The 22636-nt window shown below is 38.6% G+C and overlaps 1 protein-coding gene across 2 annotated transcripts; it reads left to right on the top strand.

Annotated features, from left to right (window-relative positions):
* The first annotated feature begins 345 nt into the window (after window positions 1–345).
* On the top strand, window positions 346–22394 carry hnf4a (hepatocyte nuclear factor 4, alpha). 2 transcript variants are annotated; one of them, XM_067593247.1, is made up of 10 exons: window positions 346–491; window positions 17766–17940; window positions 18163–18257; window positions 18659–18765; window positions 18865–19020; window positions 19540–19627; window positions 19801–19953; window positions 20106–20342; window positions 20533–20655; window positions 21153–22394. In XM_067593247.1, exons 1-10 carry the CDS (start codon window positions 443–445, stop codon window positions 21293–21295), a joined length of 1326 nt encoding a protein of 441 aa, XP_067449348.1. In that variant the 5' UTR covers window positions 346–442; the 3' UTR covers window positions 21296–22394. The 2 variants fall into 2 exon arrangements, with proteins under 2 accessions (XP_067449348.1, XP_067449347.1); XM_067593246.1 differs by lacking the exon at window positions 346–491 and adding an exon at window positions 16467–16631.
* Window positions 22395–22636: the final 242 nt, after the last annotated feature.

The raw sequence follows: 22636 nt of genomic DNA, 5'->3' as shown, positions 1-22636 counted from the left end.
TAGCTGCCACCCTCAGTACATTCTCCACTCCTCTCTGTCTTTTATGTCACTCCCCACCCTCCGGCTTTCTCTCTCCTTTTTGTATTAACTCTATTCCTTATTCATCCATAATCTGTATGTTGAGAAACGGCTGTTTAGAGATGAGAAAGAGGGAGAAGCACATAATAACTTAATGTCTATTTGAGTTTCTATCATCATGTTGCCATAGTTACGGCTGCTATATAGATTGGTGTCCATACGAGCCTGGTTACTGTTTAACCTCCCCACCCACATTTGCCCAGATTAGGAAAATCAATAAGATAACAGCGGCAACACCGGCCTTACCTTGCACCAACAACACCCTTCTCACACTACAGGAGCCAAACTTCCACATTTTACACCTTATGGTTGGGGAGGAAAAAGTGGATTTAAAACATATGCTTGAAAGGAAGCAAAGGACGACATGGTCAATGTAAACACACAGGTCAGCTCAAGTATGGAACTTCCATTTGGTGAGTACACACTTATGTTTTTATCAACTTGTGTCGGCGGTTTCAGTGAGAAAAGGTCGAGTGTTGCAGCTGCTTGCTTTTTTCTTTCTTTTCTGTGTTTTCGCGCAGCAGCCGCTTGGCTCCTGAGCTCGGCTGGATCACAACTGACTCTGAGTGGAAATATCACCGCCATTTGTATCTGGCTTTTTCACACGGCTGTAATCCAGGAGGTGTGTCAGAGATATGGAGGTTGTTAGAAAAGGCCATGGAAGACAGGCCTGATGGTGATGATGGTACAGAGGCTCAAAGGATGATTTGAAATGATGTTGTTGTTGCTGCAGTCGATGCAAGTAGGAGTTTTGAGAAGCTGCAGCACTGGACGAAGTGTTTTTATTCTCTACCTGGGGTGCTGAAAACACTCTTTCTGTGGAGTTAAAAGACTCATATATATATATAAAAAAGCTATGATGAAATTTTGATGAGGCTTTTGTGGCTATAACATATGATGCTGCACAGCCACAGTTGGAGGGTTTGATATATTTGAGATCACAGAAAACCCTCATCCTTCACATCTCTCTTCACATTGCTGCCACAGGCTGCAGACGCTTGCTGTGTGTGTGTGTGTGTCTGTTTTGAACAATCTCAATGAAAGCAAAGGCCTCACTGAGCTCCCTCTCACACCGCCGGCAGTTGGTTGGGGTTTTATTTTTACTCTTGTTATCATTCATTGAATCATTTGCATGTCACAATGGGATGTAGAGATGCAAATCCATGTTCACAAAGCTCTGCCAAATGAGAAAAACAGATAAAAAATTGATTAATGTGGCAGTTTTTGTGCCCATGAACGGATGCGGTGCACATTATTGAGCTAAATGATGATCTTGATCACATCTTTCATGTCTTTCTCTTTTCAATTCAATTCAATTTTATTTATATAGCGCCAAATCATAACAGAAGTTATCTCAGGGCACTTTTCACTGCAGCACAGAATGTGTGGCTCTAGAAGATTAATGATATTGTGACTACTCACAGGGTTAGTTGGAAATTTACTCTGCTTGACAATCTAATCGCTTCTATTTTCTCTTTACTTTGCCGTTTACTCCCATTTGATGTTTTGTTCTCAAGTATGCATTATTTAATTTAATAAAGAGTTACTGATGGGGGATAAGAGCTAGCAACCTTGCTAAAGCTCTCTACCTTGGTTGCTAATGAGACAATAACTTCTCACAGCGTATTCAAAAGACATATTTGTACCATCGACTCCTGTCTCAGAAATGTCTTCAAACCATTCATGTTTTGAGGAGCAGTTTATACTTCAGAGGAGGTTAAATAAAAGTTGATTTTGCAAGACATCTAATAAGCTACGATGGCCTCCTCCAGTTTGGACTCAAGTTTTGTTCTTGGTCAATGGCACCAATTTGGATGTCAATGTCCACCAAAGTTGAACTTAACTGCAAATATTAGTGCAAATTTACTTTGTCCCTACTTTTCCACTGAAATGAATTGATTTTGCTGTAAATTTCAGTGATAAACTACCACCACCAATGCTGCTGCTACTACTAATAATACATCCAACTGTCAATTCATGTCACATCCATCAACTGGTTTCCTTCACTGGTAGAAACAGTGTCCTCAAACGTGACAATATCTCTATCAACAAGACATGAATCATCACACAAACATCTGATGATTTTGACATTGTGTCTGCCACCATTCAGATACAACAGCTACTGAATATTTATTGAGATTTTCAAATGCCATCTGAGACGTAATTTAACTCCATCATGTGAAGACCATAATAGCAATAATGATAAGCACAGATTGCACATTTAAAGGATAAGGCTGGTAATTTTCTATATTTTTCTTATTATAAACAAATATCATGTGCAGAGCCAAAACAACACTGAACTGATTACAAGTATTATGTGTGTATCCAAAGCCTGATATATATATCCTTTTCCTCTGTTTCCTCTGTTGACGATTAAAAACACTGTTTCACTGGGTGACTTCTTCTTTGTCCCCAAGGAGCTCGGATACTTTAGTTTATTTAAACTGCAATCAAGTTTTCACTCTCTGGAAAGTATTTCCATGTTGGGAAGAGGCCAACGTGCATGTGCATGAGGACGCAGGTCTGTTGACACCGCTCTGCTAGCTTGTTGTGATATGTATCACAAGTCTTGACCTTGCACTAAACTTCTTTGGGAAACTTACAATGTCTGGATCAGAGGCTGATCAGTACAACGAGCATGAAAAAATGGCAATTGTTTACTGCATTTCTTACTTTCCAGACAGTAAAAACTTGAGTGAAAGCCGTTTCTAAACAACAGTTTTTAACAGTCTTTGGTCAACAATGGAAGTCTACAGCACAGAAGAATAAGATATATCAGGCTTTGAATACACACGCAATACTAAGTAGGATCGATCCATTGTTGGTTTGGCTCTGCACATGAGATTTGTTGACAATAAGAAAAACTTGGAAAATTGGCAGCCTTATCCTTTACAGGATAAGTGTGGTGATATTCTACATTTTTCAACAAATGCCATGAAAAGACCAAATCCAACAGTAAACTGAGACAAGGATTGTCTGTGTAGCCAAAAGTCTGATATAGTTTATCCTCTGTGAATCACAGAAATGAGCCACACTGTTGCACTGGGTGACATGTTACTTCATTACAATGAACACACACACAGTAGCTTATATTGTGTCGATCCCACATGCCTTGCTGCCATATGTCCTCTCTATTGTGTATTCATCCGTAGCTGAAAACAGTCCCCAACAAACACACTAATTACTCCTGTTTGAGTAAAACTACAGTTGAACATGACAGTACATATCCGTTACACATTTTTTACACATTTCAGTGGGAACCAGTGAGATTTGTTGACAATAACAAAAATATAGAATAAACAACAGTCTTATCCTTTAAGCTACATGCTATACAAGAGAAGAGCAAGAGAAAGAGAAAGAGAAAGAGAAAGAAATCCAAAATATTACAGATGTTGCAGTGTTTGTGTTATTCTGACTGTATTCAGTGTATTTAATGAGAGGATGTTTGGGGAATTTTGGCTACAATCACCTAAAAACTGAGTGAGTTGTACTGTTTTTGAGTTCAACAGCAACATTTTCTGAAAGGATTTGTTTACAGTATACAATATGCTTGACAAATCGTCCAAAACCGGGACACATTTATGTTACAAATGCATTCTTTGGCAGCGGCCTACTCTAAGCTTCTTTTTGGCCTAGATCGGGTTATACTATGCTCCTTTGTCCAAACAAACTGTAAATCACTGTTCGGGTTGCCTCGACTTTAAAGTTGTGCTGACACAATGTCTCTAGCAAGCATTACAAATTTAAACATACTCAAATTTTAATGTCATATGTACGGTAAGGCTGAAGAGTTCAGCAGCAGGTTGCAATACAAAAATCATGACGACTAAAGGCAAGCATGTCGAAGATCTGGATCAATTTCTAAAATAACTGAGCTTGTCTGGTGCAAAGACTCAACTACTGAGAGAAGCTGACAAACCTTCTTCTCATCATGGTTACTTTAACTTACAATATAGATAACATGGGATTAATTGCTCAACGGTCACAGCCTGGACAAACTCTCCGTGCTCTGCTGTTAACAGAATCACTTGGTGAATGTAAACATGACAACAGCCGTTCAACAGCCCCTCAGCAGATATCTGTTTGCCTAAGAAGCTGAATGACTTGACCGTGGGGCACAGAAAGGTCTGGCTCCACAGTATACACCATCTAAGATACACAGAGTGAGCTATCGGGTCAAAATGACTAAACTGGACTCACAAATAGAACATCTTCTTGTCTAATGGCTGTAACAAATTGAGATTTCTGAATGTTTGTGGCATTTGAGTTAAATAGTAGTTCGGTGAGGATAATGATGAAATAATGAAGGTTTATGATGGGAAAACTTACAGCTATACAATACCTAAAATGTTTGCTAAGATTTAGGTGTGTAAAAGATATTAATGCATTAAAATACACACAATAAAAACACATTAAATAAGAACACATGTGCAGGCACTGGACTGAGACAAAAAAAACCCAAAAAACAAGCAAATTAGTACAAAAAACATTCTTATAACACTGGAACAGCACTTATTCAGTGTTTGAAAGACAACTCCACCAAAGTTTGAGCTGATTAACATCTATTTGAATTGAAGACCTGACTGTTGTGCTTTTGACAGACTGAGTTTCAAAAACAGATACAAGAAGTTAATCCTAGAAGACATTTGAGGCTCAAGTTTGGACTCTTCTGGATTCTTTGAACCTTAGTGTACAGTATTTATGTCCAAATAATGGTGACTGAATCAGTTGAAGGATATATTCACATTGTTTCAAGTCTCTCCTAAGACATTAATCATGTGTCCACATGTATATTGAAGGAATAGTTGGTTGCTGTAATTGTTCTTCTTCTCCATGCAGGCCATGTAGAAGTCCATTCCTAAGTGGATTCCAATGTAAGTGATCTAAGCTAATATGAGGCTTCAGCAGTCCAAGTTAAACAAATCAAGTGGTTATTTCCCATAAATTACAGTTGTTTTTAGTACAAAAATTCCCTCTTTGTGTTCCTAGTTTGTGTTTCCTTGCTGAGCTACAGTGGAGGGCCAGAAAGACGAAGACAGAATTTCACACTAAATAAGGATACAAGCTTGATTTGTCTAAATCTGACTGAACTTTATATGGAGAAAAGGAACAATTACATCAAAATTACTCTTTCGACATACACATTACCATGTGACAATTGTTAAGATAGGCTTGAAAAAAAAAGTTAGTTTATCCTTTAAGTTATTTTACAGTTTACATCTGCAGAGTTGCTAAATTCTGGGAAGAATGTAGGATTTGATTTAATTGGATTAAATCATTACACCATTACTAAGTTATCATAGGTACTCTCCATAAACACAACTCTATTATAACGAGCTATATGTGAATTTCAGGAGATGCTAACACAATCCTTATTAGGCATACAAATCTAAAATGAATGCTCAATTTTGCCACAACTGTTGCAACTTTTTTTTTTTTAGCTGACTGTAGTTATAACTCTGGCTGTGTTGATTTTCCTTCAGCCACTTTATGACTCTATTCTTGTATACTCAGGTGGCCCCATATAATCTGACAGTTTCAGTAACCTGTAACATGAACTTGACCTCTGAAAACATTTATGTACAGTATAATAAAATAAGATGTACTGTAGCTGTAAAAAACATAGAAAAGTTACAGTGTAGTGTCAGCTAATGAAGTGAATGTTACTCTTTACTGTAATAAAGTATGATTTTCAGCCAATCTACATGTGCCTCTCTGCTTTTGAACAGAAAGGCCAATTAGCAGCCTGTTTGGAGGGAAGGTATTACACACTGTTCACTTGACACTATTAATCCGGGTTTTCAAGTCTCCAATCAAATCTCATTGTGACAGGCATTAGGGGATTATCCCTGTGTGCCTTGGGCCCTTACAACCGGCCCAGTGGCCCCGGCAAACAGCACTATCCAGTAACAGTGGCCCTGCTTCTCCTCCCAGTCTGCCTCAGCCTGGCTGGGCCTGAGAGAGCCGCCGAGGCTCATGGGCCTTCGCTCAGCTGGCCGGCTCACTTTCAGGGCTCGGCCTTTACAGGGATGTATGGCCAGGATGGGACGCTGCACTTCTCCAACCCAGGTAGAGGTAAAGAGGGAATTTTTCCAAACAAGGCCGAGAGAACTGTGAGAGTTAGTCGATGCTTTGTAGATTATTCCAGAGTCGAGTTGAACGACAAGCTGCTGTTTGTGCATTAAAACCATAGAGCTATGAAGAGTAAAGCTGCTGGAAGCTAAAAAAAACAAATGTTGGTATGTGTTTCTGATTCACTGCTGCTTGAATCTTAAGAAAGAAATGTGACGTAGAGTTGTTTTGAGAGAGAAAAGCTTTGAATGTTGGATGTTTACAAGAGCTGCTTCATTGAGCGAAAAAATATGGACCCAAATTGACAAGAGATTCATGTATATCAGGCTATAAATACGTGATGACTATGTTAGACGCAAAATAATTCAGCGATTCAACAGTTTGAGCAGCCTGGGCAGCTCAATAGTGAATTGAGAGTTGACTGCTGTACTGTTACGTGTCCACATGATGGCAGTAGTAAGCAGTATTTCATATTTCCTGACAAGCAGTGGTGGAAGATAACAATACATTTACTGAAGTACCACTCAAGCATAAGTGGTACTTATGCACAAGCATAACTTTGAGGTACTTGTACTTTTAGTATTTTCATTTTATTCTACTGCACTAAATGCATCAGACAGTTTTAGTCACTTGTTATTTGCAGATTAAGATTTCACATGTAAAACTTGCGATTAGTGTATAAAATGAGATGCATTGCTATAGATTGAACGACCCAAAAGTATTTTAAGTTGTTAAAATGAGCTCTTCCATGATTACAGTAAAATGCTCCTTACATGTTAATGAATCAATACTAATAATCCAATTGTAATATCATAACACTGACAGGAGCCCTTGCAGTACTTTTGCTTTTAATGCTTTAGGTACATTTTGTTGATAATACTTTTTTTACATTCAAAAATAATTGAATGTCAATTCAAGTCATTTTTATTTATATAGCACAATATTGCAAATCACAAGTTTGCCTCAGGTGGTCTTACAATCTGTGCAGCAATACAACATCCGCTATCCTTAGACCCTCAATTCAGATGAGGAAAAAGTCCCTTAAAAACCCTTTAATGGGTAAAAACAGAGGAGGGATCCCTCTTCCAGGACAGGACAGATGTGCAATAGATGCATGTCTAGCAAAACTACAGAAGTACAGGACTTTTAGAGTATTTTTACACAGTTTTATTGCTTTTTTATATATAAAAAAGGATTTGAATACTTCCTCAACAACTACCAACAGGCAGGCTGCAAAACAAAAAGGTTGTCCTATGACATTGAAATAAAAAATGAAAGCGTGATCAGATGACGGAGTTGGTTTGTTCAAACAGCACCAGACCAGAGCAGCATGTGACCTCAGCATGCAGGTAGGAAGAGAGCAGCGAATGAACACTTGACGAAAATGAGCTGATGAAGTGTTGAAACTGACGCATGCAGTCAACAGGCTGTACATCAGATGAACGATAATGTGTTTGTCTTATTGAATTAGGTATAAAAGCTCAAATCTTTAGAATATTTTTTGACGCTATTAATCAGATTTCAACTTTGGATGAAGTCCTCTGCACTGAGAGGATAAGGTCGAATTCCTAAACATTTACTGCCTTGTTGTTCGAGCTGTGGAGGTTAAACGTCTATTGATCGTCTGATGACTGAAGGACCTATAGAGAGTCACAGAGATAAAAGTGCTCGGAGCAGAGCTGCTGACAGGGGTGATCGGGCCAGCAGTCAAAATGAATTCTCAGCAAAACAGAGTTAATGATTGCAGAGTCTTATCACACACTGTGATTGATTTACGTCTTGCATGGGCTTTCGTGTTTATTGATGCAATTGTTTACTTATTTGGTGCACAGAGGCTACTTGAGTTTTTTTAGTGTGACTAGACATGTAGCAGGATGAGACATGTTTTTGTAGATTAAAGATTTTATCAGTGAAATGCGAGAGAATATTGCCTTCAGTTTGATGTTTAACAAAGATGTACTGAAGGTTTATTTTGGCTTTAAAGGATAAAAATGTGACATGAAGAGATATATTAGGTGAGACATGATTGTGCTGGAGACCTACAAGATATATGGAGAGTTTGTTTCTGTGCATGAATGCAAATAAATTCATTATATACACTGCCATAAGATTCAGACTCAGATTCAGACTACTTTATTGTCCTTTAAATTTACATAAAATGGAAATTTGTCTTTGGCACTGGCATATAAGACAGCACATGTCATACACAGCAATACACAACAGTACATAATATTATATATCATACATTAGAGGTAGGATAAAATCTTTAGGTGACTAAGTAATAAAAGTGATGAGTGGATTCTTCTTCCACTGGCATGTAAGTAAGTCTGTCATAACCATCACAGCAATGCAATTAGAACATTTTAAACACAAAAAGACAGAACACACAGTCTCACAAGAAATTTGGAAAGAAACTCATTGTGCACTGTGTTATCTTTTTCTCCACTGCACACCTCCCTCATTTATTTATCTAAGTTTTTTATCACCCTGTAATATTGTGAGATACTGAAGTACTAAATAGACACTCGTGGTTTATCATTACCCCGAGACCAAATAGTTATCATGGGTGAGGACGATATGACAACTCACTTTCAGAGAGAAGATCTGATTTCAAAATGACATCTTATATTCACTGAAATCATGTTGGTCCAACACAGTTAAATGTCCCCTTAAAGATGAGTTTATATGACTGAAGAGAAACTAAAAGACAACATATTTGAGTACATTTTGATCTTTTTAACAAACATGATAAGTAAGGCCTCTCCAAGGCTCTGTTTGGCAACCTGATAATATCCATGATTACATCAGTCATTTTAGCACAGAACCTTTCAAAACTACAGAAGTAACCCTACAGGACATCAACTGGCTTTGTTTAACATGCTTTGTTGGCCTCTGAACACAGATTAGTTTTACTGGAGGTATAAAGTCTTATTATTTGGAAAAAAAGGAATAAATGTTAAAGTAGTTTCCACAACACAATCTGACAGATTAAACATGCTTTAAGGATAATATATATATTTCAAAACGGTAATTTGATCTTCACAATAAAAACACCACAAAAAAAAAAAAAAAAAAAATCAATCAGTGTCATTATGGGCAATGAAAGTAACTGACAATATTCCAGTGGCACAGAAAATATGATATTCCCCCCGGTCTGTCACGGGGGCTTGCATAAGCTGTGTTATTTGCAGATAGTTATCTGTTGACAAGGTCTTTGCCATGACACTCTACTCACCTATCTCCTCCATCTACTGCAGGAGAGCAGAGCAGCAGCCTTTTTCTGCTGGCCTCAAATCTGCTGCAGCCAGCACATTGTCTCCTTTTGTTTTACTCTTATCAACATCAACACGCTCCTGGATTTGCCTCTCAAACACTCACATTTTCCCCTGTGGTGTGGCTCTCTGTGAAAGAACAAAATAAGTCCCCAGACAGTGCATATTCCACATCTTTTTTAACTCTTCCAGGCCATCATGATCGTCTTTTCCTCCCAGCTGCTGTGCTCCTGTATTGTGATTTTTTTTTTACTACGCTAGTTCCCTGCCGCTTGCCTTTGAGATCGGACTTGGGGAAATGAAATGTAGTCATTGAGGAGAAGGTACAAATAGGCAGTGGTTGCAAATGGAGTTTGGTCAGTGGTCGGAGATTCCTATTCAGAAGATAGACAGGACTTTGTTCACAAACTGGAGTTTGAAGTTTCAAAGGGGAGAATCACACAAGTGTTACATCAGTTCTCAGCGATCCTTTGACTTTTAGCCCCGGGGCAGGAGTTTGGGTGACTGATTATAAGACAGTCACTCTCTGGCCCATCACATTTCAACGTGGCAGCCTCCCACGGTGTTTAGTATGAATTTAACAGCTAAATGTGTATCAAGGAGCTGTGTAAAAGCTCTGTTTATCATCAATTTTATTTTATTTTATTGATACAAAAATAATGAAAATCTGACTTTATCTAATTTAATTTGATGACATGCACATAACACACTTAATATACAACTATATAATTATTTACAAAATGAAAAAGGAGAAGAAAACCAAAAAAAAGGATACATGCAATCCAACATGGGACCTGGGCATGCCAAAATATAAAATATAATAACATACAACAAACTGTAAATAGCATGTAACACAAAAAAGTCTATAAGTGCATAAAATTATCCCGGACACCAGTTAAAAACACTTAAATTTAGCTTATTTCATGATAATATCAAGGACTGCTGTGTCTCCGCTACATTACAGGCTTAAGTGAAGGTTTTCACATCCATTTCATTATTAAACTATTTCTAAAATGTTGGTCTAAAAGTACTTATATAAAAAGAAGTATGTGGACTGAATTTTAAGTAATATTATACTTATGCTAGTCTCTACAGTATTACGCTCATACTCTCGTTGACATTCTGGCACTTGGCCATTTAGGCATTTGTACACATGACCTGCTGCATGCTCATGCTCTGTTAATTGTAATCCAAAGTCCACAGTAATAAAAAGTGAATGCAAAGTCAATTCTTTAGTATATTATAGCCATACATAACATTTTCTTTGTGCTAGTTATGGTAATGTCTGTTTGCTTTGTGTGGCAGCTGGATTCACAAGATCGCAACATCATGACATCAGCTGACGTGTGAGGTTAAATGTCTGTCTGACGATGTGTTGAACCACCATTGTGGTCCAGATCTGAAATATCTCAACAACTATTAGCTGGATTGGCATTAAATTTGTTATATAGATATTCATGGTGCCCAGAGGATGAAGCTCAATGACTTTGGTGATCCATTGACTTTTCCTCTAGTGCCACCATGAGGTTGAACTTTTTGGTTCAGAATGATGTCTCAGGAAAAATTGCATGGTTTCCCATGAAATTTGTTACGGACATTCACAGTCATTTTTCGAGCAAAAATAAAACAAACAAACAAACAGACTGTTTCGGACTGTTGGTCAGACAAACAAGATATTTGAAGACATTATCCTGGTCTCCTGGAAGGTTTTTCATAGCTTTTTGACATTTTACAGACTAAATGATTAATCAAAAATAAATAAATAAATGAAATTAGTAGATTAATCCATAATGAAATAATCATTAGTTGCAGTTTATGACCAAAACTAATGACATTCCCATCAGCCTTAGCTGTTAGCAAATGTTAGCATGCTAACATGCTAAACCAAGGTGCAGAACACGGTACATTACACCTGTTCAACACATGGATGTATCAGCATATTAGCATTTTCACTGAACGCATGTTAGCATGCAGATCTTAGCATTTAGCTCAAAACAGTGCTGCTCCTAGTAGGCTACAGCCTTACTGAGCTGCTAGCATGGCTGTAGACTCTTTGGCAGCATTCAGACCAACTTGAGCCCTGCCTGAAAAAAAAATCATTTATTTGAATCTTGAACGGGGTAGTGCATTGACACAGCGGGATTGCCGACACGGAGGCCTCTGCAAAACAAAGTAGGGTTGTCCAGCAAAAAACCTGGTTCAACATTTGCTGCAACGCAGTTTGATGAGACAACTGCAGATGACCGAAAGACCAAAACCATCTTCACTTTTGACATGCTGTGTTCGCCAATCACATACAGTACCAGTCAAAAGTTTGGACACAGTTTCTCATTCAAGGCATTTGGGAGGGTGTGTCCAAACCTTTCCAAACCTCATATTTTGTTGTCTGACCTGTACACAACAAAGCTCCTTACATTGTTTTAATGCAGGGCTGTTTTTGGTCTGAATGCAACTTTCGTCTTTCTAACGTTTCACTAATTTGTCAACAGTTAGATGAGAAGATTGATACTACAGTAAATATGAAGCTACAGCTAGCAGCCGGTTAGCCTAGCTTAGGTGAGACTAAGCTATTTCCCCATTTCCAGTCTTTATGCTAAGCTAAGCGTCCCCTGGCTGTAGTTTTGTATTGACCAAACAAATATGAAAGTGGTATTGAGCTTTTCATCTAACTTTCGGTAACGAAAAAGCGTGTTTCCCACAGTGCCGAACTACTAGAGATCTTTTTTCTGTTTCTAAATTTAAAGGACCAGTGTGGATTTATTGGTGTCTAGTGTTGAGGTTGCAGATTCCAACCAACTGTATACCCATCCCCTCACCCTCCCCTTCCAAGCGTGTAGGAGAAACTATGCTGGTTGTTAAACTCTCAAAAAACATAAAAGGCCCTCTCTAGAGCCAATATTTGGTTTGTCCATTCTGGGCAACTGTAGAAAAATGGCGGTGCAACATGATGGGCCTCATGGAAGAGGACCCACTCCCTGTGTAGATATAAAGGGCTCATTCTAAGGTAACGAAAATACAAAAATTCTTATTTTCAGGTGATTATACACTAATTAAAACATACTGAGGAATATCATGTTCTGCTAGATGCCACTAAATTCTGCAGACTGCACCTTTATGACCGGTATTCGACTTGCGAATAATTTTTCTGAACCAGAGTTTCCAGCTCACAGCTGAATTATGAATACAATAACTACATTTGAATTTGTCACCAAAAAGAACATGTGCCACTTTCACATTATTTCCTGTTGTTTTACAGCCTCCTGCACGTGTCAGTCCACCCCGTGCTCTGTGGAAATGTAGGTGCAGTATGTTAAGACAAACCCCCCGCCCCAAACTGCAGATAAGTTATGTGAGAATTTTGAACAAACCTGCCCTATCTAAGACATCAGAACAGTTTGTCAGTTCTTGATTAAGAAAGCTATAACTGTAAGATTATACTTTATAGTCCTGTATATGACTGTTCCTTGAGGAGTTCACAGAAGTTCAAGATGGGAGCAGCAATAAAACTTTAATGACAAGGAAGATAAGATTTTGCTCTGAGTGACTCATTTAAAGCATCAAGCATTCTCCCATCCTACCCCCTCAACCCCCCTTTGCTCATTTGCTTACTGCTTTGAGCAGCACACTTCTTGAGCAAATATGGGAATTGCAGAAGAGCAGCATGGATCGAACGTGAAGAAATGTTGAAACGGATGACCTCTGTACACACTAGTAAAACAACACGCCCCAATAAAGGTTGCGTTTGATGCAGAATAATCATTATTAGAGTAGGAGTGTGTAAAACAGCTACTAATCACTTTTTGATCACAGGTGTTGTTTCCATTGAGTTAATCAGGTTAGTTAAGGCCTTCACTGCATTTACTCATTGTGAGACCCTAAGATCAATGAACCTAAATCTGTGATCGTACCTGACAGTATGAAAAGAATAGTTTCTGTAGGTTTTAATCACAGATTGATCACTTCCATTTTCATTTCTGATTGGATTACTGTGAGAGGGGGTTTTGTCAATATTCAATCATTGAACAGATCATTTCAGAATCATGCACAGGAGCCTTCGGTAATCTTATGGTGTTTGCCTGCTGTAAGAAAAATAATTTTATGAGTCCTCAGTATAATTTGAGTACATGGTTAACAAGTTCACCTCTCTGGGGTTTAACTGCTTCTGAGGTCTAGCTGAACTCAAGATCGTTGACCTATTTCTATGTACTGGCACTTTCTCTTCAAATACAAGACTACTGTTTACTGTGGGAGGACACTTTGTGCAAACAGAGGATTCATGTATGAAAACAATGAGATTCAGGATAGCATGTTACAAAAATCACAAGTGGAAACCATCCAAAACCTGAACGAACATGTGCCTTTTGGACCAGTGTTGGATTTCATATATTGTTATTAACGTTTCATTCTCACTTCAAATTTTACTTTTGCTGAAATTTCAAACTAATACAATAGATGAAAAGGCAACATTAGCTACTATTTAGCATTTATAAGCATAATATAACTTAATACATTGTTTATGACACACTGTAATGGAGTTATAAGCAGATATGAGGGCTTTTTAAGTGTTTATTAATGTATTTAGCAACAACTAAAATTCTTACTGTGATGCATTAACAGTTCATGAATGAATCAATGATTGATAACACAGTATATCATACAGTAGCTGCAATCACATTTAATGATGTATGACTAAAAATATGAACAAATCCTTACAGTGTGTTATAAAATATTTATTAAGTGTTTATACACATGTACAAATCATTCACATGCAGTTTTAAAACTGTTTATAAATGTGTTCAGAACTCATGAAGACATGTTGCGCTTTGTTAATTTCGGTAACAGTAGTTTGACCAAAATTTTGCAACTCAAGTCCACTTCTTTTATAGATTTCAGCTGCATGTGTTGGCCCTCATTAGTAAATATCTGTTTATAAATGAATTTGTACTTAATTAATAAACTCAGTAAAAAAAAATACAATGGCTATAATGGATATAGAACAAAAAATAAACACGTCATAATTAATGTTCATATATAATACGATTACGACTGTACTAAATTATATTGTCAATCCTTCGTTATCAATTTATACAACAGTTACAGAAACTTCACAGGAGGAGTTGTAGTTGTAGTACACTAAAAATGATATCTGATTACAACTACAAGTGTGTTAAATACTGCTTGTAAACATTAAATAAGGAGGGTTAAAATAAAATTTTACTGGTGATCAGTGCTGATTTACATCATCATATGTGAGAACATGTAGAAAGTCGAAATCACATGTAAAGGAACAGTTAACATGGCCAAAAACAAGAAATTTACATTTACATTCACATCTGAAAATTTGCACCAATAAGCATGCAACTTGAAAAAAACACATAAAGTTGCATATTTCTTTTCAGTTTTATTCAGTGAAATGTTCCCTTTGAGTGTGCTCTTTAAATAACAGTAGTATGAAACTCATGATTTTCCTCCTATTTTTGTCTAACATCCCCCCACAAGCACATCAGATGAGCTGTCAAGTACCTCATCATCAACACCACTCATCTTGGTCCACATGCGTATATTTAACTTAACACTATTACATAAATATAGTATGTAAAAGCTGATCAATGTCAATCATTTTTTCATACAAACACAGGTACTACACAACCATTTGTCTGCTTATTTTGACTTTTCTGCTCATTTGCTGACTACTTTTGAAAAATTCTCCATCACAGCACACGTTACAACTGACTCAGGTTGTATCTTGTGGGTTATTAGTTATTATGACAATAAAAACAAGTGAGGAATATTTGGGTATATATACAGTATGTATATGCATATGTATGCTGTATATATTACCATTATCATTTCTAACAGTATCACTCTGTCATCTTTTTGTACTACAGGTGATCATAAACAATATAAATAAAGTTTTACTTTAAAAAGTAAGTAAAATATACTGTAAGTGGGTGAAAAATGCTGCTGTACTTTAAAAAATAGTATTTATTTGTATTAAATTGACCGGGAATGTGCAAAGTTAACAGTAAAAACAGTATAAATAGTAAATGTAATGTGCAAATGTAATAATGCAAAGAACTGCATTAATGTAATGCGGCATGTTCAAAAGAGCTCACTCTGATGAAGTGCTTTGAGACATGCTTAGATGAAGAGCTACAGAAAATAACATGCCTTTAGCTGTCAAACATAAACTGATTTCCTTTCCTACTGCAGAATACGTCCTTTCATTATTTTCCCCCTACAACAATTCTTCAACATGCTCTGAATCATCAAGGCTGTCCAACAACAAGTGTTGGGCTTCTGGATCAGCCTCACGTGCATTTTCAGAAACAATGAAGTCTTTTACATAAAGGCATCACTTTGCTGTAGCAAGAGTTATTTCCCCTGTTAATTACGCCAGAATTAACGAAGGTTTAGCGGCGACGTATTACACGGAGAAATAAGTAAGTCTGGATATGACGGATTGATATGATCTGACTTGTGGGTCTCCCCTGCAGACACGCTGCATTGGCTGCTTTATAACGGATAATGTGGACACTGTACTTTGTGTGTAGGTGATATGAGCATGTTACAGAAGGTGTTGAAAGTAGTTGAGCTATAAAATAAACGGGTTTAAAGTGGTGGAGGAGTGAGGAGTAGTGATTTGGCAAAGGATTGACCTGATGTAGGCTCTCGTGTAGGAATTGTTTATCCATTACTGACAGAAAACCAAGAGGAGATGGCAGATGTCAAAGTTGTGCTATCTCTAAAAAAAAAAACAACAACCCTGTGATTCCAGCTAGTTAACCATCAACCAGAGAGACACTCCACCTCTCCTCTGGTTAGTGGCACCAGAGAAGGAGGAGAAGGAGGCGAGCTGGGCTGTCATTCACTGGTTTTCTCTCTGACACCAGTAGGTCCCCATCATACTGAACTGGGCTGGGGAGCTACCTTATAACGGGGCGGGGCCAGGCTCAAAAAAGAGGGAGGGGGGGGGGTTAGTGGAGGTGTGTGGAGGTGTGAGAAGGAGGAGGAGGAGGAGGAGGAGGAGGAGGGGGGGGGGTCACAGTAGCTTCTTGGACAAGTCTTTCTGCCCCACTGTCAGGTAGTTGCGAATTTGTTTGTCCAAAGCACTGGTGGACATGGACATGGCAGACTACAGCGAGGCTCTGGACCCAGCCTACACCACGCTGGAGTTCGAAAACATGCATGTGCTTGCCATGGGCACAGGTGAGTCACATATATGCAGCTCTGGCGTTGAACTTTGAAACTTTTACTAAGTTAAAACTTTGGTCAGGAGAGGACAGAGGGAGTTCTTGCGTGAAGTGATAAAAAGGGGTCATTTGTCCATCTGCTCCTGCTCGCAGAGGGATGATCCTGAGCAGTGGTCTTTTATCACCTCTGGGCGCGATGGTAAAACATTAAGAGATTTTGATTTACGGGGCTCTATCCTCAATACACTCGGGTCGTTCGGTAGAGGCAATTTTAACCTGTTTCAGCTTGTGGTGTGATAGATTGATTTCAGTGGGTTGATATTCATCCTCTGATGAAGCAGTAGTTTGAGTATCATGATCCTCCTTCTCCTGTTACCAACAGTCAGTTCCCACAAAGTCTAAAGTGAAGAAAAAACGGTGTAATTTTTTTTTTCTTTTTTTGGAGAAGTGCTTACAATGACACCAACTTATTTATATATGCAGTCTCCCATGACGTCTGGCTGTGATCCTGATTCTAAAATTACCACTCACACTAAAAAGAAGAAGCTAGAACGGGAGATTTGAGATTTTAAACCACTTTAAAACTCATCTTTTTCATCATTTACATGTTTCTACTTTACAATGTCCGTTCATGGGTCAGCCTGCCATTTTCAATCTATAGAATGTATTGTGACATACTCTGTGATTAATTGACCCGGTCTGGTGACAGTGAGGGTTGCTGAAAAGAAAACTGTCTCCAGTGATTGCCTTTACAGTGGTAATCAAGCCAACATCAATTCTGGTCTGTTGACTCTGTCTGAGTCACTCAGGCAGGTTACAGATCCTCGCAGGCTCTCATGAAGGCTGGTTTTGATCAGCCGTCAATGGAGCTGATCACTGTATTCACTCTGGCCGTTCACACCCTCTTTTATTAAACCAGCTTGACAATCTGTCAAGTAGAAACACTGTTCTACAGCCTCTGAACTAGTGATCAAACATATTTCTTGATGTTTGCTGACTGTCGTGTAATTAAGCTTTAATAAAAACACTCTTCCTCTGGTTTCGGGTAACCTTGTGTCTTCCTGTTACACGTCAAAAACTGATGACCTAAAAGCCTGTTGACCTGATGAGATGTTTTCTCTCTCTCTCTCTCTCGCTCTTCTTGGGTCAGACTCCTCACCGGCTGAGAGCGCCAACATGAACGCTACCGGCCACCTGGCAGCGGGCAGCCTGTGTGCCATATGCGGAGACAGAGCCACTGGCAAGCACTATGGGGCGTCCAGCTGTGACGGCTGCAAGGGCTTCTTCAGACGCAGCGTCCGCAAAAACCACATGTATTCGTGCAGGTGAGAGCAGATCTGTAATAGTAGAGGAGGGCGTTTGAGAAATTTAAGACTAAGTCTTCTGATCTGTTATACTACTGCTGATGTGCCATTGAGCATTGAGAAAAGTCTATTCTTGTGTTGTTTCTCTTGGTTATAAATTGCAAAAAAAATGGGCTGAATTGCTTCAAGTTTCTTTTTTGAGTGTATGACAGCACAAACCAACTTATTCAACTCACTTTCCAGGTTCAACAGACAATGTGTTGTGGACAAAGACAAGCGAAATCAATGCAGATACTGCCGACTGAAGAAATGCTTTAGAGCTGGCATGAAGAAAGAAGGTAAGAGTTAGTCAGCAAATCACTGTCACAGTGTGAGCTGTCCCCACTGAATTGATACTACTCGACTCACTATGTTGCAATACTCAGGAGAGTAGTACTTCGTTAATGATCACTCCGTGAAGCGCTCAAGTCTCCGACCAGCTTATGCTGAGCAAACAGTTCAGAGCAATAATAGCCATATACTGATAAACATGACAACCTTGGAAGCCTTATTTTTCTTCTAAATGACTCAGTCGTCTATCTTTGCGTGACAAAGATTTGGAGGAAAATTAAACATTTTTTTACTGTTTTTCCTGGGTTTTCAGTTTACATAGCTGCATGAAAATTGCACATTTTTCTTCTACATGTACCTAGCGATGACAGCTGCAGCACTAATAACTACAAATCTGTGTTTTTTTTAGCTGTACAGAATGAAAGAGACAGAATCAGCACCAGGAGATCCAGCTATGAAGACAGCAGTTTACCATCCATCAATGCACTCATCCAGGCAGATGTACTGTCAAGACAAGTAAGACCTACTAAATCATCTTTAGGAGTCACGTCTCACTTTTATTAATCACCTGTAATGAGGCATAAAATGATTTCACGTCTGCATTGCCCTGCCTAGATCACCTCCCCTGCTCCTATACTGAACGGCGACATAAGAACCAAAAAGATCGCCACCATCACAGATGTGTGTGAGTCCATGAAACAGCAGCTGCTGGTGTTGGTGGAGTGGGCCAAGTACATCCCAGCATTCTGTGACCTGCCCCTGGATGACCAGGTATGACTCTAACGCAGACAGAGTGTACATAGTTGTATAGACACTCTGGTCACTCATCAACCAGTCTACTCCTGCGACAACATCCATCTCAAAACCAAACCACTAGTGCAGGCTGCAGTGTCACCAAGTGTAGACTTATCACTGAATATCACTTCCTGAATAAAACAAAATTGCAGCAGAAGAAATGATTAAAATCTTTAATGAGGAGGGTTTTTTCATCACCAAACACCTTAAACTCTTCAACCAGAGTGGTTAATGTATTTTAATCCTGAGTTAGAATATGATGAGCTGGTTTTAAAGTTATATCCCTCCTCGAAAAAACTGCTGAATCATTAACAGTGTGATCACCAGGGCTTGGTAACTGATTTGCTGATGTTGTATTAGCGAGGGAGCCAGTGTCCGCTCTCTTTGAAGCTTCAGTTTACAACTATACAATACCAAATCCTTTAAATTAACATGTAGAGGTTTAAATATTTATTATCACACAGCTAATAAGTAAATGAATTCATTCTATTTCAGGTGGCGTTGCTGCGAGCTCATGCTGGAGAGCATCTCTTGCTCGGTGCTGCAAAGAGGTCCATGCTGTACAAAGATATCCTCTTATTAGGTAAAACTGGCGCATGAAAGAGCATTTTACACCTAAAATCCCCTGCAGCTGCATTCATATTGCCATCACTCAGTGCCCAATCCTATTAACAAAAGTATTTTCACATCCAGGAAGAAATTCAAATGTAGTATTTTAAGTCTCAACCTAAAAAAAAAAATGTGATTATCCTGCAGGAAATGACCACATCATCCCCAGAAACTGCCCAGAGTTGGAGGTGGGCAGAGTAGCAGTGAGAATCCTGGATGAGCTGGTGCTTCCTTTCCAGGAGCTTCAGATAGACGACAATGAATATGCCTGCTTGAAAGCCATAGTTTTCTTTGACCCAGGTACTGCTGCTCACTAATCTTTGTGCAAACTACCATTCAAGCCAATAATCAGTCAATGAGAAGTTAAAACGCTAACACTGTAGACTAATGAAAAGTTACATCTCATTAACGCACTTCTCTATGTAAACACACCTACTTTTATTTGCCCACAGATGCTAAAGGTTTGAGTGACCCTGGTAAGATCAAGCGGATGCGATACCAGGTCCAGGTCAGCCTGGAGGACTACATCAACGACAGGCAGTACGACTGCCGGGGCCGCTTTGGGGAGCTGCTCCTGCTCCTGCCGACGCTACAGAGCATCACCTGGCAGATGATTGAACAGATCCAGTTCGTCAAACTCTTTGGCATGGCCAAGATCGACAACCTGCTGCAAGAAATGCTTCTCGGAGGTGAGCTCTTTCAGATCGATTTGTAAGCAACCTTGAACATGACCACTGAACTTAAGCTCTCTGTCAATACACTGAATCCACATGTATTAACAGTGTATACAGTAGAGAGCACTGTGGCAACCCCTGTGCGGTCAGATATGCTGTAGTTAATTACTGACTGACTGTATATTTGTGTGTTTTGTCTTTTCAGGTTCTGCCAATGAAGCTCCACATGCACCTCACTCTCTGCACCCTCACCTGGTTCAAGAGCACCTCAGCAGCAATGTTATAGTGGCAAGCAACATGCCAACACCGATCCATAATGGTCAAATCTGTAAGTACAAACACCTTTAGTACAAAATACCCTTAAATGTGTTGCACAGATGCTGTGTCACTTATAATTAATTCTCTGTCTTCATCTTAAATACAATAGAAGAGCTGGGAGGTGTTTGTGCACCCCAGTGTGATCTGAACCATTAATCTAAGTGAGCTGAAATTAATTATATCTTAATTAAAAGAGACTGTCAAATTTTCCTCACCCGGCTCCATGTGCAGCCTAGTCAGGTAGCTGGAAGGGCAAACAGGCTCGGCAGAATAATCCTTTAAGTTCTTCATGGAAACTAATCTGGCTTATTTTGTCAAAGAGAACTTCTGTTATTCTTTCTTAACATGTTTAATGCTCTGAGAAATTTCACAAAAGTGCTTATTTCTTTATCTGAAAATTGTGCTGCCCCAAGACATGTTTTACCACAGAATCGTAAATATACACCTGCTTATGCTGCAGTTTTCTCTCTATAACTCGCTACTGTTCCTGTGTGTTCTACTTTACAGCCACTCCTGAAACCCCGATTCCATCTCCGCCTACTGCCTCCAGCTCAGAACATTATAAAATTGCTCAGGGGGTCATAGCTACTGTGCCCAAGCAGCCAACCTCCATCCCTCAACCCACCATTACGAAGCAAGAGGCCATCTAACAACCCTCCGAGTCCTTATTCCTTCAGTTTTTTTTTAAATGTATTAAGCCAGGGTCTTTATATGTATGTTTATATGTAATCAGCATTGAGGCTGTTTACTTAACTGAAACAATAAAGTAGCTAAATATCTAGAATGTAATTGCAATTATGTCCCTTTGCAGATTGCTATTTTTCAGTCTTCAGGGATCTAGGTTGTTCACACATGCAGCTGCAGTTGAGCTCCTCAGCTCAGCCAAAGCTTGGTGCAAAGAGTTCATGGCCAGAAAAAAAAAACAAAACTATAAGCATCAAAACTTTCCTGACATACTGTTGTTCATTAAGATCAACATTTATAAAGAAGTATATTGTTGTATATATAGTTTATTTTTGGGTAACATCACTTTCCTTTAGCATGGCCTCAGTGTGTGCAGTGCAGTAAAGCTTATGTTAGACATGGTGACCAGATCATGTCAGTATTTTATGAATGTTACATTAGGCCTTACATTATATTTAGTGTTGCACAGTTTTTTTATTTGATGTTCATTAGTGATAAAATGGTGTCAACTCTCAGACAGTCGTGAACTTGGTTCAGATAAATGTCATTTTATCGAAGCTAAAGGAAATCCACTGAATGAATACAGCTTTTTGGAGTCTCATCTGTGATATTCTGTGTGACAAGAATATATGTGGTTTGTTTAATGTATATCTACAGTAGCGATGTAAAATTTAACAAATTTTACACAAAGAAAGCTCGGCGCACTCTATGGTGCCACAGACACACTGAGGAAATTTCCCAATAACATGTTGGTTTTTAAAAAATATATTATATTTTTTGTTTAGTACTCTGTCATGGTTTAACTGGTGGAATAAATTGTGCCTTGTAACCTGTACTGCCTTACAAAAACAGGCTATTTTTCGCCTTACAATGTGAAGATGAACTAATAAATCAAGGTCTATTTTTACATTGCATTTTCTGCAGAGTATGTTTTATACAAACATGAATATAAGAGGAGAGCTTTCTGAGAAATGAATGAAATGACACATTCTCTGAATAACAAATGGTACAACTTGTGACATGTTGGAAAGTCTCCGGAGGAATAAAATGGGTCCAACGTGGCAATCCTGCTTGGTCACTGATAGCCAACTGCAATATGTTGCTTCAGACTGATAAGCTGCCATAAAATCACTATAGATAGCACTGATTTAACATTCCAATGGAAAAAACCCGTAGCTAATGCCAATGTGCTGGATTTGGACACACTGAAACATTAACATGACAGAAGTAAGAAGAGACATGAGAGAGACATTTTTAAACTTTTTTAACCAGAACACCTTATATTTATTCATATAAACATGAATATA

This window comes from Thunnus thynnus, chromosome 6 (genome assembly GCF_963924715.1).
Source record: "Thunnus thynnus chromosome 6, fThuThy2.1, whole genome shotgun sequence".
In the NCBI taxonomy this organism is placed as follows: domain Eukaryota; kingdom Metazoa; phylum Chordata; class Actinopteri; order Scombriformes; family Scombridae; genus Thunnus; species Thunnus thynnus.
Note: the sequence above shows the minus strand (reverse complement) of the source record. Positions and strands in the feature narration are given on the sequence as shown.

Excerpts from the sequence above, each read along its gene's own strand:
- hnf4a (XM_067593246.1), top strand. The coding sequence starts at position 16,544 with ATGGACATGGCAGACTACAGCGAGGCTCTGGACCCAGCCTACACCACG. Across the intron at positions 19,021-19,539 it reads ACCTGCCCCTGGATGACCAG|GTGGCGTTGCTGCGAGCTCA; the intron begins GTATGACTCTAA and ends ATTCTATTTCAG. Across the intron at positions 19,628-19,800 it reads CAAAGATATCCTCTTATTAG|GAAATGACCACATCATCCCC; the intron begins GTAAAACTGGCG and ends ATTATCCTGCAG.